Below are 15,265 nucleotides of genomic sequence, written 5' to 3'. Positions count from 1 at the left end.
CTGCTTGAAATCACCATGAAATTAAAATGGATAATTCTTGTTTTTTTATGGAATATTGCAGTGTTTATTATAAAGTAATTATCTATGCATTTTTTTAATTCCTTGTAATTTTTAATCAAAAACATTAATTTCCCTTCCCCCTTGCAATGACATCACTTCTCTGATGAGCTGGACAATTGTCCCTCCCCTCTAGCAACCTGTCAGTCACATGAGATTACAGCAATTAGCAAATGACAATGATCCTACAATCTAATCAATTTACGATGGACAACATCAAGTCCCGCCGTACATTTATTTTCTTTCGAAAAGGTGTTTTGCTTGGAAATATGTTACAACAAGGAAGAAAAGAAGATTGCAATTTCAGTTTCATGCTGACTTTAAAGATTAGTCATTTCTGAGCTTTCAGCAGTAAGGAAGGTTTAATTTCAGTGTTTTTTTTTTCTGAATGGCTGACTCTGCTCATTCTATCCTTCAGATCAGGCCACGGTGGGTCGCGTCACCAATTTGCAGGTGGTGGAGGCCCAAGGAGAGGTGGTTCGAGTCAGCTGGTTTGGAGTTCAAAATGCGACATCATACAGAATTCTCTGGAAGAGGACTGATGGTGAGATCTTAGAGTGATTTCAAAGTAAATGCTCACATAGGTGAGTGCAAGTGTTATTTCCTGTGGGAATGAAAAATCACCAGTGACATCCTTGATATCTCAGTTCTCTTATTTGTCTTATTGAAAATCTAAAAATGCAAGGGTTTGTGACCTCCAGAGGTCACAGCTCATTAGATAGGTAGACGATAGAAGTCAAAAGAAAGCTTCATCCATCATAGAAAAATAAAACTGTGAGTGCGTTTGTAGGTGAAGAGGAGCGGAGTCAGCTGGTTGGTGGTAACGTGACATCAGTGGATCTGAGGCAGTTGGATGAAGGGGTACAGTATGAAGTGAAGGTCCTGGCTCTAGTCCGGAACAGAGAGGGCCCACCTGTCTCTGTCAGAGTCACTACTGGTGAGTGTTGTTTGTATGTGATGTTTGTTTGTTTCTCTGTTTCAAGTCATATTTACTTACATGGAGAAGTCATTAATCCGTATTCTCTAGGGCTGGCTTTACAATATCGATTTCTCAATTTTAAAGGATTCTCATTTTAATAAACTGATATTGATTTTTAAATCCCAACAACAATCTTTTAGTCTATGCTGTTTTCTGTTAATGCATCAACACAATTTCACTAAACATTATTTGTAGCATGCTTCTCATCAAATAAATCACAATTCACATTGTGCTTTGTTACTATGAAACAAAGTCTCAGCTTTAAATGTTTATATTAAAAAAATTAATTGGATTAGAAGCATAATTATTTCATTAAAAAGATACTATTAGAAAGTTATTATAAAAACGGCTGTAAATATTTGAATTAAATATTTGTATACAAGTCAGTTTTTATTGTGAGTGTTATTTGTTTTATCTAAGGATAAATTGTAATTGAAATTAATAGTTTGGACTCTGCTGTTAATTTTAGCCTTTAATTTTACAGTAATGTGCCAACTGACAGGGTTCCCTGTATAGTTTACACTATAAGTTGAGAGAGATTTTATTCCTTCAGAAAAATTTAAACGTATTCTTCCTGATATATATTCAAAAGAAGCAAAGGTTGAATCAAATAAATTGAAATTAAAAGCCTATGAATGAACATCTAATCAAATAGTTAAATTTGTGTCAATACCCATCTATAGTATTTACATACATTTCTATTCCACAGAATTAATATTTGCACAGTGCACAAAATAAAGACACGTACACATTTTATTGTTTGTGTGTTATTTGATTATCTTTCATTGTGGCTTGGCTAAAGATCAGACCAAGTTTTTAATAGAGATGTTGCCTTATGAAAGTGCATTGATATCACTGTTTGTTGTATAGGGGGCCAGAGAGGGACAAGAGTAGAGGGTTTGCGTGTTTTGGACTCAACCCCAGGGGGGCTCCGTATAACCTGGAGAGCAGTGAGTGGAGCCAGCTCATATCGAATCTACTGGAGGTCCTCACAAGGTACACATAGTTATACAGGTACACATGTACTCACACACACAAACCAGACTCAGCTAACATTATGATGTTATTATGCTTGCTTTGACTAGGTGAACCTGAATCAAGTCATCAGATTTAGTGCCGATGCAACTTCGTACACCCTCGATGGACTTCGTCCTGGTCTGAGCTACACTGTAAGATTGTCTGCTGTGGTGGACGGTCAAGAGACTGAAGCTACCACCATCAGAGCAACCACTGGTACACAAGACACATTTTATCTCTGTCATTCTCCAGCCTCTTTTATTCATTATTTCTGTCTCTGTTTTTTTAGATGCCCTGCCACCTGTGACTGGTTTGAGTGTGACAGACAGTACTGAGAATTCAGTCCTTTTAGGCTGGTCACCAGTAACAGGAGCCACAGGATATATTTTACGCTGGACAGAGGAAGAAGGTGATACTTCTAAAGGTTTAGGAACCGGAAGTGTGTGGTTTAAGGTTCAGAAGCACAATTATAGTTTGAATGCACTTTTCTTCAGACACAGAAATGGGTCAGTCTGAAACGCTGCCTGGTACAGCCACTTCTTACCATGTGATAGGTCTATGATTGGGCCGTCGGTACTGCTTCACTGTGCAGCCCACCTTCCAAAACCAGGTTGGACCTGAGACCAGCGTGGAGGAACGCACAGGTTACACAGTTTCTTTCTCTTTCTCTTCCAACTATAGACAAATTGAAATAGGTTTTTTAATCTGTTCAAATTAAACAATTAAATGAACATTTAATTAACTGGTTGTTAAAGTTAATAGCATAAAACGCATGTTAGGACTCCAGATGCCCTGTGCATGTAGCCTACTTTTTAAATATAATTTAAACAAAATATACTATATTATTGGTAGTTTAACAAATGAAAGTACTTGTTTTATTATTTAGACAATGGGCTGTTTTATTTAATTAATTACATGATATGCTGATTAATTAATCACAAATTAGTCACGCATCAATTTTGGCTGAAAAACTACCCCCCAATAGATAATTAAATTTCATTTTGGTTTTAAATGAGAAAAGCATAGAATAGATATTACAAAAAAAGTAGCTTTAGAAATAAATATTTTGATTCAGCATTGCATAAATAATGACAATAAATGTGTATTAATGTTTCTTTAAATGAATATTGAATCTTTTTTTTTTTAAGTGAAATGGTTCTCTAAATATAAAAATAAAATTACCAGTAGCTGGCAGCAATTCACTTAATGAGTCTTAATAAGTGAGTCATTCAGTCATTCATTAAATGGAATTGTTAAAATGGCTGATTCATTCAGAAACTAAGCAAGTGACTGTCTTTATGAATTGGTCACTGAATCATTGGCTCACTCGATTCATTCAAAAACATGCATTCATTCAGTAATGAAAGAACACTTCGTGTTGCTCGAAATGGCACAACAGTTCTGCTGTGTTTTTGTTTGGAACTGTTTTTGTTTGCGAAATTGAGCACAACAATATTGTCAATATTGTGTCTAAAATTGAACACAATTAAAGTTATTGAGCTGTTATATCAAATTGATATCGCTTTTGCAGTCATGCAGATATTTGTGGAATAACAGCAATCTTGTTTGTGTAGTTGCTAAACTATATCATATGACATAAAATTAAGATTTTTTTGCCCTCATATCTTAAATTTTAGGGGCATACTGTATAACTGCATCCTCATATGCTAAATTACACAGTAAGTCGTGGTCCTGCATCATGTTTGTCAGCAACTGCGTTCAATCTAAGATGACATACAGGTCTGGGCCTGGGCAGGGTGCAAAGTAATAATTTTGAAGCGTTATTTTTCCAAATGTAATCACATCAAATTGACACGTTAAATTGACAGCCTAATATAAATGCATTTATACATAAACATAACAGATTTAATTTACCATTTATTTTTTAGTCTTAGAAAGAAAATACAGATCTGACTCTTCCGGTAAAACCTTTTGTGTGAATTATTTCATGCAGTACTTTTGACTTTGAAGACAAATTACAGCTTGCAATGTGAGTACAGTGAATAACATGCCATTATACTGTTCAGTCACCAGGAGATTTTTCTCTCACTACATGCTCTCTCTGCTAGCAATTTTCGTTTGGGAAGTTACAGAGACTGACAGATGATCATAGTGCTTGATATTATGTCGTACTTTCACACTATCAATGTGCAATGAACGTAATTCCGTAATAAACGTTCCCATAGATGATTTGCACCAACTTTATTTTTACAAATCAAGAGTTTATGTCTGTGGTGCTGATATGAATAAATGTTTGCATAAATGAATAAATTAATTACAACATTGTTCTAATTCATCTTCTGCTGTATTCCTTGCTTAATATGTTTAATAAATCCATGTTTTAGTGTGTGTGGGAGGGCGTTTGGATGTTGTCTTCCTTGTCCCCGCGTCTCGTGATCGCTCTGGCGAGACCTGTGTTGTCTCTACTTGCCAGTTCTGCTAGATCCTTTACCTCCATCGGACCCAGAGACTCCCAGGTCAAGTTCTTTTGGTACTATTGTCATGTTGTTCCAATTCTTTTATGGCTCCGAAAAAAAAAAAACATTGCTGTGAGAGAGTTCCCTCTTCTGCATGAGGCATTGAGCAGGTCAGTGTGGATGAAGTGCTTGTAATACCTGTTTACTCCAGATGGGGGTGGTGATGTACAGTGAAAATCCAAAAGTGCGCTTCCTCCTCAGTCGTCATAGCAACAATGAGACCGTTCTGCGGGATATTTTGACCACCCCATTCAATGACAGACCAGGAAATAATATAGGTCTGTTTGTGTTTTTTTTTTTTTCATGTTTGTGTACCATTAAGTACCTAGTATATGTCATATGTATGTGAAGCTGACACAAACATGTATTGCATACTGTATATATTGCTTAAATAAAATTAAGACAATTTATTGTACCCTTACAGACCTACTTACTGTAGTGCAATAGTATTAAAACCATCCAAAAACACTTCCAGTACAATAAATTACATATGAAACCTTTACAATTTACATATATTTAAGTTTTAATTGCAAGCATGTATATATTTGACATTAAGTGGCCTAATTATGTGAATGTGAGTGTGCTGATATTTTCTGCTTTTATGTGTAGGCCAGGCAATGACATACGCACGTCAGTTTTTGCTGAGCACGCAAGCAGGTCGTAGGTATGGTGTTCCCGGGGTGGTTGTCATTATCGCTGACGAGAAGTCAACCGATGATCTTAGCCAGCCCGCTGCTGCTGTTAGAGCCGATGGTAAGCCACACAAAATCAGCCCCAGCGCATTAATTTACACACTCACAATACAAACCATCCCGGCTGCTCTGTCCCATGTCCATAAGAGTGACTTAGCGCTGTAATAACGCTGTCCCTCAGGTGTGACAGTGTTGGCGGTAGGAATTGGACGTGCAGACTCTAGAGAGCTGCGTTTGGCAGTGACGGATGGCAGCACTCAGAATCTGCTCTATGCTCAAGATGCAAATCAGCTCTATGGTCTCCACCCCGACCTGGCAGACCTCCTCTGTGGCCTTGCACGAGGGACTAGTGTCACGGTCAGATCAAATCCATCCGTCTAGCTGTCATAAATGTTGTATCATCATTTATTTTTATTACGATGCTTGCTTGAGTCATGATACTGCAGAAGTTTTTTTTTTTATATATATATTATGGTGGTTTCAAACCTCATTGATAGCCTTTAATGATAAGAAAAGAAGACAGTAAAGACTGATTTCGATTTGTTGTCTCCTTTTAGCCAGTGCCTTGTACTGTAGAGTGTCCAAAGGTAAGTGTGTACTGAAAAGACAAACATATACAGAAACACCAAGACATAATTACAGATTTGTGTTTACATATGTACATCTACTTGCACCTCACAAAAGATTGACCTGTTTCTTTGTTGCAGGGTGCTAAAGGGGAACCGGGTCAGAAGGTAATAATTGTTGTTGCATATAATAACTCAAAGTTGGCTTGTTGGCGTTGATATTTACTGTAATTTTCTGGTGAAATGTTTATACATTGTGTCTTTTTGTGTGTATAGGGTGAGAGGGCCAGAGATGGAGTGGATGGAAGAAAAGGCGAGCCTGTAAATTAATCTGCATTCACATTTAGCTCTATTTGTTCATCTACACTATGGGATTCATTAATTATTGCTTAGTAACATTGTTTTTTATATCTTCAAGTAAATGTCTGTCTGATAGTGTGTGTGTGTGTGTGCATGTGTGTTTTTTAAATAGGGTCGTGATGGTTTACCCGGTCGTGAGGGCCCCAGAGGGCCAGCGGGGCCACCAGGTCAACCAGGCAGTGGTCTGGGAATGAGAGGAGAGAAAGGCGAGAGAGTAAGTGGCACTTAAATATGTATACACACATATGCACACAGATCAAAAATGTTGATATGCTCTCTCCTTCTCCATTTGTTTCCCTTCATCTTTTTCAGGGTTTCCCAGGACTGGATGGCAGTCCAGGTCTTCCAGGTCGTTCTGGTGCAGTTGGATTACCAGTAAGAATGAAATCATGAGTAATTTTATTAAATGGTACTGTTAAAACAGGTATTTGTGGATATATGCACATCCATATACATAGCATAATAATCAGGCCTGGATGCATGCTAAAAACTCTTAATCTCTTAGTTTATCTCTTAATTAATCTCTTAATTTAATCCTCTTTAGTGCAGTGCCACTTAAAATATTAAAGCTAAAAAGATCTCATTAATTGATTTATAACATGGGTTCATTGTCTGATGTTTTAGGGCAGTCAAGGATTACCAGGTGTTAGAGGAGACCCTGTGAGTACTCATTAACATACTGCATACATGCATAGACGCAAACATACACAAACTCTTATTAAATGTTTTGTCTTTTTTGTTTTACAGGGAGAACCAGGCAATCTAGGCCCTCAGGGAATAAAGGGAGAGAAAGGTGAAAGGGTAAGAGTGATAATAAAATTAATCTCTAACTGCTCTACTCTACGTCTTGATTTAGCATTTTATTTATTCAGTCACTTTTACAACATTTACAGCAAGAGCTTCAATTGTTTGGTTCAAGAAATGATAATGAAATAATATTTACTACAGGGGGAACCTGGATCTGCTGTTTGAGGAGGTTTACCGGGCCGCAAAGGAGAGCCAGGAATCCCAGGGATCCCTGTAAGAAACACAAGAAAATCACTTTCACCTGCACAATGACAAGAAAGAAGTTCATACATGTACAAATACTTCATGTCATCAAGTAAACAACAGGGTTATTACATTGCCCATTTTATGTTTTTCTGTCCTTTTAGGGCACTCCTGGTCGTCTAGGTGTGGATGGGGTGAAGGGAGAGCCAGGTGCACGAGGTCTGCCTGGACAGGATGGCCGTCCTGGGTTGCTAGGCACTGCTGGACTTTCTATTAAGGTCAGAATCCATTGCCTTTATTGCTAAAGGTGTCTCTAAATTTGCATTATGTACGCCCCTGTCCCTGGCCCTGTTTGACTGAAGGGTAGTTCGCTGTGAACTCATGGCGGTGTGGACTAAAAGGGCATATTGAGGGTCTGAATGGCCATGTTGAAGACCACAACACTTATGTATATATGCATTTATGAGCTCACTTTAGGCATTGTATGAGGTTAGAGGTCAAAATATAAATAATCTAAAAACATATGCACAGCAGTTAAATGAACCAAATACCTGTCAATACACAGAGATAATCTCACCGCCTGTATATGGTACAGGCCATATTTGTTTTCTTATTTTAACTCAGCTATGAAAATATGTGAAAGTGCCACTGGCATTTTTATCTAGATCGATATTGTTATACAATATTAATAAATTCATTGTTTTCACTGTTTGAAGTTTCAGATATGTCTTCAGCCAATCATGTACCTGTCTGTTTTTGTGTTTCATTTCATTTTCCTGCAGGGTGAAAAAGGCAGCCCTGGTGAGAGGGTGAGTTGATATAAACTCTTTTTAAAAGAAGTTAGGGAAACCTTCTCAAAAAAAAAAAAAGTGAGAGAGAGAAAATAATTGACAGTATAACAATAAAACTGAGCAATTATTATGAAATAAGACATCAAATGGTGTGTAAACTACTATAATTTAGAGTAACGATAACCAAGCATGTTTAGGCTGATTCAGTAATATTAATATTAAATAATATTTTTGGATTTTAATAAACTCAATTAATTTAGATGTTACCACATGAAATATGTTTTTGTCTATTTTTCAGCATAGGTTATTAAACGTGCAGAAATATTATTGTATTGATTGCAAGTTGATAATAAGTGTAGGTTACATGGTCTTTCATATACCTTGAACCCAGAAACCATGTAAACATCTGATGGAACATAAATTTACACTGGTAAATAAAAATTTGCCTAATTTCAGAAGTTCACCACACACCACTGATATAAATGAAATTAATTTTTTATACACTTCTAGGGAATTTAAAAGCAATAATCCGTTATTTCTTGATGTGGAGAAGCAAGTACTCTAATATTTCATTAAAACATCCCATGTTGTGTAAGGATTCAGCAAGAGCAAAGTAATCTAATGTACCGTGAGAACTCTCTGATGGCATACTAATACAATCTATGAAGACAATCGGTCACATTTCGTGAACATAAATGTGTTCTTCTGTCTTATTCCGATTAACAGGGTCCTCCCGGAGTGGGCAGTGGGGTAGCTGCTAAAGGAGATGCTGGTGAACCTGTGAGTGCCTCCATTATTCATGACAAAGTGGCAGTGTAAATGGATGTTAATGTGTGTATATGTGTTTCTGTGTGAGTGCTGCTATAAATTGGTTGTGTGTGTACTTCACTGTGTGTTTTTGAGTTTTTATCACATGCACTGAATGGTATTTGTGTGTATTTTCAGGGAAGTCCTGGACCGTCTGGTCCTCAGGGCCCACGAGGACTGACTGGTCAAAAAGGAGCCAAAGGAGAATCTGTATGTTTTTTTCTGCCATTATTTTTTTTTACATTGCTTGTAAGCAGTGTTGGGGGTAATGCATTACAAGTAACGCGAGTTACGTAATCAGATTACTTTTTTAAAGTAACTAGTAAAGTAATGCATTTCTTTTTTAATTTACAAGAAAAACAGATTTAGTATTCATCAAAATGAATTAAAACGGTGAAATGCAAACTCAAATAATTAAATATGTTAAATAACACAAATGTATCTAATCCCATTTTATTAACCAATGTCTTTGCTGCTGACCTTTGATGATCCAGTTCAACCATACTAATAAGCAAAAATGACTTTAGATAAACTAACAATTGTGCTTCATTGTTTTTTTATTGCTGAAGAGTGTTTCTTCTCCTGCGTTCTACTGTACAGATGTGAATTTACATTTCCTTCAGGAAATGTTTATTCATTACACTTTTTGGTGTGAAAGGGCTTTTACATTTGCTATAAATAGAACTTCTTATATTAAAAACAATCAAGCCCTGCTCATATTTAAAAAGTAACGCGAAAGTAACGCAAAAGTAATGTAATACATTACTTTCCATAAAAAGTAACTAAGTAATGTAATTAGTTACTTTTTTAGGGAGTAACGCAATATTGTAATGCATTACTTTTAAAAGTAACTTTCCCCAACACTGCTTGTAAGCTATTTTTTGTTTGTATTTTGTAAAATGTGTGCATTTTCTTAGCCTGGCCTGTTTGTGTGATTGTCTTGCAGGGTGAGAGTATTGAGGGTAAACCAGGCACCCAAGGAAACACCGGAGAGACCCTGGTGATCGGGTATAAAATGCTTTCATTAATATATTTCATGCTCACTCTAACCTTCCTCCTCATTCTTCTTTTATTCATGCATTTTTGTTTCAGGGTCCCCGAGGACCTCCTGGGGAAATTGGAAGTAAGGTAAAGAAAAGAAGTCAGTGTATGACTTTATTGTGGCTTGTGTCATCAAGGTACAATGAACAAACTTTCTGAATGCATAATCTATGAATCAGTTGATGTTGTTTATTTCAGGGTGATCGAGGACAGACTGGACCACCTGGTTCAGATGGAGCCAAGGTGACTATTTGCCTATGCATGATCTGAAGCATTTCTGTATGAATGTATCTAGATTTGTACTATATCCCTTGTGTTCTTTAGTGTTTATCCAGGCTTATTTTGAAGCATATTAAGGTGTGCTAGGTTGTTTGAGTAATTTTTAACAATGATTGTACAACAGTTTAACTATTTAAATGAGTTTGATTTTGTTTTGATATCATCCTTTGGTATGATTCTGTTTTTTTTTAGGGAGACAGAGGCCTTCCAGGTCAGGCAGGAGACAAGGTGTGCCCCTAAGCTACATAAAACATTGATGTATATTCTTATTAGAGAGGTGTGAGTAATGCTGTGCTTGTTTATGTCTGATTTTTTTTTGTATGCTAGGGAGATAAAGGTTCAGCATGCCCCCCTGGACCTCAAGGACTGAGGGTGAGTGGCTGCACAAGCCATGATAAGTCACAAGCCATGTGAAAATGCACGAGTGTACATGCATGTTGTAAATTATTTATATGTGCCTTCAGGGATTGCCAGGGAGCAGTGGCTTTCCTGGAGAGAATGTAAATTAAGATTTCAGCTTAACAAACAGCATTATTCTCAGATATCTACTTCAGTTTATTTTGTGCTATATATATATATATATCTTTATTTATGTATCTCTGTTTGCTTTAAGGGTGCTGAGGGTGAAAAAGGGGAACCAGGAAGCTGTGTAAGATCAGAATTTTCATGTTTTCAAATTCATATGAACATTTCATTCATTTGTAATGGTACTCCTGACATTGTTCACTGTGGCTTTTTTAGGACTGTCCAGGTTCATTTGGGAAGAAAGGAGAGCGGGTATGACTTTTGAGAACAATGCAGAGACTATGTCAGATAACAGTATTTCTGTTAAGTCCATTTTTATATTGACATTCAAATGGTACAGACCCACTCAAATCTGTTTTTTTTTTCTGCTGAAGTTCCATTCAAAACTATTTTAACTCTTCTTTTTCTTCCTTTAGGGTGAAAGGGGCCTCCCAGGTCCTGATGGTGCTAAAGGTGATGCAGGACAAAAAGGGGAAAGGGTGAGTTTTGTGAATGAATGAAGGTGTCCATCTAGGAAATGTTTGTAGTGAGGATATTTTAAAATGGAAATTATACTTATTTGAGTTTACTTACGGTGATCACACATACATGTGAAATAAAAGTTTTTATAATTATTATTAATTAATTTCAAGGTACATCTGAAATTGTGAAACTGTATGATTGGACCTTTCTAATTTATCCCACAGGGTGCCCCTGGAGCAGGAGAGCCTGGCCAACCCGGACCTAAAGGGGACCAGGGTGATCGGGTAAGTTTGTCTTCATGATAAACTAGATTTGCATTTCCATATGGAAATGCCAGAGTTTCTTAGGCAGTAGAAGTATTAAGGTAAAGCTTCAGTTTTAGGCTTTGGTTCTGCATAACTGAAATACAGAATCACCTGCTGTTGTAGTAGTCATAATCAGTGGCGGACTGGCCATCTGGAGCACCGGTAGTTTTCCCGGTGGGCGCTGTACAATGCGGGCCGGCCCATTGTGTAAATATATATAAAGAATGAATTATATTATGTGTACGTAGCCTATATCCGTCCATCGGCCCAGACGAATGTCCCACCCGTCCCACTTGACTCAAAAATTCTAATTAATTTAGTGTGCTCTAGCTCAGTGCAGCGGCTCAAAAGCGCTCGTCAATGTCAAAATGTTTGAAATAGCCAATCAAATCGAAGAAGGCTGGATTTACTGTTCACAGAAGCTGAGCTGCTTGAATGCGAGCTGAGGTAAGATAAGCAGCTAAACATGACGAGACAATTCAGCAATATTTGCCAACTGTTTACGATAAAAAAAATATTAAATGACGACAGACATTAATTTTCAGGGATGCAAACTACTACTGGCTTTTTCGAATTACTCTGATTTCAATGCCATTTGCTTTATTCGTCACATGTAGCCTACATAGAAACATAACGTAGCAGTTTTCAGCAGACATGAGATAAGAGTGAATGTTTATCTATCCAGGCTTTCTTCTGTAATTTCACATGTCTAAGAAAATGTTTCAGAAAACTCTAAAATATTATTCTCAAAGTTATACAAGAACATTGTAAATCTGAAGATTTTCGTTTTCAATTGCCGTGATTAGGATATACAGTATATTATAATCAAAATATTACTTGCTTATTAGTTCACATGCATTATTTTATATACACACTTGCGGTCGAAAGTTTGAAGTAATTAAGACTTTATTTATTTTTTGAAAGAAGGCTGAATTTATCTGATCAAAAATACAGTAAAAACACTATTATGAAATATTACATTTAAAAGTGTTTTTTTTTAAGATATTTTAAAATGTAATTTATTTCTGTGATCAAAGCTGAATTTTCAGTATACTCCAGTCTTCAATGTCACATGAATCATGATCCTTCAGAAATCATTCTAATATGCTGATTTGCTGCTTAATTATTATCAGTTATTATTTGTGCTCAATTATTAATAATGGTTCTTATTATTATCAGTGCTAAAAACTTTTTTTTTTTTTGGAAACTGTGATACTTTAACATTTTCAGGATTATTTGATGAATACAAAGTTAAAGAACAGCATTTATTTGAAATATAAATAATTTGTAATAAGTATAAATCTTTTACTGTCACTTAAGTCGTGGCCTAATGGTTAGAGAGTCGGACTCGTAACCCAAAGGTTGCGGGTTCAAGTCTCGCACCGGCAGGGATTGTAGGTGGGGGGAGTGAATGTACAGCGGTCTCTCCCACCTTCAATACCACAACTGAGGTGCCCTTGAGCAAGGCACCGAACCCCCAACTGCTCCCTGGGTGCCGCAGCATAAATGGCTGCCCACTGCTCCGGGTGTGTGTTCACGGTGTGTGTGTGTTCACTGCTGTGTGTGTGCACTTTGGATGGGATAAATGCAGAGCACTAATTCCGAGTATGGGTCACCATACTTGGCCACATGTCACGTCATTTCACTTCACTCAAAGCAATTTAATGCAACCTTGTTGAATAAAAGTATTAATTTATATATTTTTAATCTTACCCCAGACTGATTGGAAATGTATCACATTTTGGGCAACACAATTGTTTTCAACATTGATAATAATCAGAAATGTAAATTTTAACATGTATTCACATAGAAAAGAGCTATTTTAAATTGTAGCATTATATATTTCACAATATTACTGTATTTTTCATCATCGTAAGAATTTTTATACTCTTTTCCACAATTGGAGCTCTATTCAATAAAATGACAGGAGATGTCAAGCTCCTGCAAAAGGACAAATATAAGACGAATAGAAAGGCACCATAAAAACAATCCACATTCAGCACTACATTCCAAGTCTTTCAGCCCAAAGTAGAACATTGGTATATGGACTAGTAAAGTAGTATGCCAGTCATTCATTAATGTCAATGATATACATTTCAATAAAATAAATAAAAACAATTATATTTCTGTATTATGTTATATTTTTATGTTAGTTAGTGGTGTTAAAATTGCTCTGTGTATAATGAGCTGGTGGTGGGTTTATGGTGTTGCGGACCGGGTGTGGTGGGCCGCTCTGTGTCAGAAAGTCCAGGGCCACTTTTTAGCCCCAGTCCACCCCTGGTCATAATATTTAACATACTGCTTATTTATTTAAACAGGGTCTCACTGGATTGTCTGGAAAACCTGGTGTGAAGGTAAAGTAAACCCTAAAACAGTCTCTCTCGCTCCAGTGACTCCAGAGCATATGTTCATGGAAATGACTCAGCATTGGCCTGAAGAAGCAGTCAAGGTGACTCGGGAGAGAGAGGGGAGGCAGGCAGTACTGGTCCACAGGGGCACATGGGCCCCAGAGGGAAAGATGTGAGAGTCTGCACCCATTTATACATGAACACAGGCCTCTACTAAAAGCTGCTTCTAACAACTTCATCTGCAACTAATGCTCATCATCTAACATTTTAAGTGTGTCTATGATACATCACCCTTAACATATCAGGTGTTTTGAAAGTTACTACTCTTTATACTTTAGCCTTATAAATAATCTGCTTTGGTAATGAGATTTATTCAATGCTTGTTTAACATTGAACTCTTTCTTGTTTTTCTTCTAACATCTTTCTTTCTCACCGAAGTAACAAGTAGTCAAGGTAATGGGTATATATCTTCCTTGTCTTTAGATTCTGCTCCACACTTCCTTAAAGCTACTGTATTTGCTTTGGTGGCTTCTGAAATATGGAATTGTATTGTCATTCTTGACACTGTAATTTTTTTTAGTGAATAATTGACAGAAATAAGATAGCTAATGTCAGGAAGTCCGATGTGTTATTTTGTTTCTTTAGGGACTAAAAGGAGACAAAGGAGAGGATGACACTCCAGTGAGTTTTTTTTTTTCATCATTCCTGTATTTGTGAGTATGTTTGTGTTTTGTATGTAATGTTTCTCTGTTTCTCTTGTCTCTCAGGGTGAATCAGGGTTGCCGGGTAAATCAGGGGAGAGAGGTTTAAGAGTGAGTTCACAGATTTGTTATCTGATGCTGCGAATCGTTGTAGTTTGTATTCCCGCTACATCCTATCAGTGGTCTTTTAATATTTCAGGGACTGCCAGGTCAACCAAGTCAACCTGGGCCAAAAGGAGACACAGGTGATCCGGGGGAAGATGGACGAAATTTAAGACATATGACTGCCTAAATGTATTTCAGCAAAATTAAGGCATGGTCATGCATAACTAAATATTAAAAATGTTTATTTTTAAGCTGGAATTATTTATACTGAATTTTGTTATTATTTAAAAAAAAAACTGAATGAAAGAAATTTATGAAAGAATAAACAAAAATTATTTTAATACAAAGTACAGTACACCATTAAAGCACAAGGAATAGGAATATTAATAGAATAGATATTAGATTAATAGTGAAAAAGGAATTTTAATAGATTCCCATTTTGTCAGTGTAACACAGTTCGTAGTCACGGGAAAAAGGAGGCGGGAACTGGCGAACATTTTAAGGACTTTAATAAAATAAACACAAAATGAAAGTAAAGCGGCAGCCCCTCGCGGATGACTGCCGCACACAAAACACAAAATAAAATCCAGGCCTGGTCCTCTCTCGTCTTTCACTGTCGTAGCTCCTCCTTTTATCCTTCCGGAGCTCCTCCGTGGGACTCGAGACCGGTGAGTGGTGCAGGTGTTGCTTATTATCAATTACTCCACCGGCCTCGCTCCTTTCCCACGGCACTCGGCCCCGCCCCCACTCGTCACATACCCCC

At 36.9% G+C, this 15,265-nt stretch overlaps 2 protein-coding genes and 2 long non-coding RNA genes across 4 annotated transcripts in view; all 4 read left to right on the top strand.

Moving 5' to 3' along the window:
- Positions 1–1,928: 1,928 nt before the first annotated feature.
- Positions 1,929–2,456, top strand: LOC107667342 (uncharacterized). Its single transcript, XR_001631778.1, has 3 exons — positions 1,929–2,032; positions 2,122–2,269; positions 2,343–2,456. It is a non-coding gene; the product is annotated as an uncharacterized LOC107667342 (long non-coding RNA).
- A 2,003-nt stretch (positions 2,457–4,459) lies between these two features.
- Positions 4,460–6,707, top strand: LOC107667308 (collagen alpha-1(VII) chain-like). Its single transcript, XM_016458946.1, has 10 exons — positions 4,460–4,530; positions 4,682–4,808; positions 5,140–5,283; positions 5,404–5,579; positions 5,780–5,809; positions 5,930–5,956; positions 6,065–6,109; positions 6,261–6,362; positions 6,461–6,523; positions 6,693–6,707. The coding sequence occupies exons 2-10, from the start codon at positions 4,682–4,684 to the stop codon at positions 6,705–6,707; spliced, it is 729 nt and encodes a 242-aa protein (XP_016314432.1). The 5' UTR covers positions 4,460–4,530.
- Positions 6,708–9,824: 3,117 nt separating this feature from the next.
- LOC107667349 (uncharacterized) lies at positions 9,825–10,284 on the top strand. The gene is made up of 3 exons (XR_001631783.1): positions 9,825–9,864; positions 9,976–10,020; positions 10,249–10,284. It is a non-coding gene; the product is annotated as an uncharacterized LOC107667349 (long non-coding RNA).
- A 3,510-nt stretch (positions 10,285–13,794) lies between these two features.
- LOC107667307 (cuticle collagen 34-like) overlaps positions 13,795–15,265 on the top strand; it is a 3,505-nt gene continuing 2,034 nt past the window's right edge. The window contains exons 1-2 of the mRNA XM_016458945.1: positions 13,795–13,868; positions 14,342–14,377. Coding sequence (XP_016314431.1) covers positions 13,848–13,868; positions 14,342–14,377 — 57 coding nt within the window. The 5' untranslated portion in view covers positions 13,795–13,847. The remainder of the gene's footprint in view (positions 13,869–14,341; positions 14,378–15,265) is intronic.

The sequence above is a fragment of the Sinocyclocheilus anshuiensis genome, unplaced genomic scaffold, assembly GCF_001515605.1.
Source record: "Sinocyclocheilus anshuiensis isolate Anshui unplaced genomic scaffold, SAMN03320099.WGS_v1.1 scaffold964, whole genome shotgun sequence".
Taxonomy (NCBI): domain Eukaryota; kingdom Metazoa; phylum Chordata; class Actinopteri; order Cypriniformes; family Cyprinidae; genus Sinocyclocheilus; species Sinocyclocheilus anshuiensis.
Note: the sequence above shows the minus strand (reverse complement) of the source record. Positions and strands in the feature narration are given on the sequence as shown.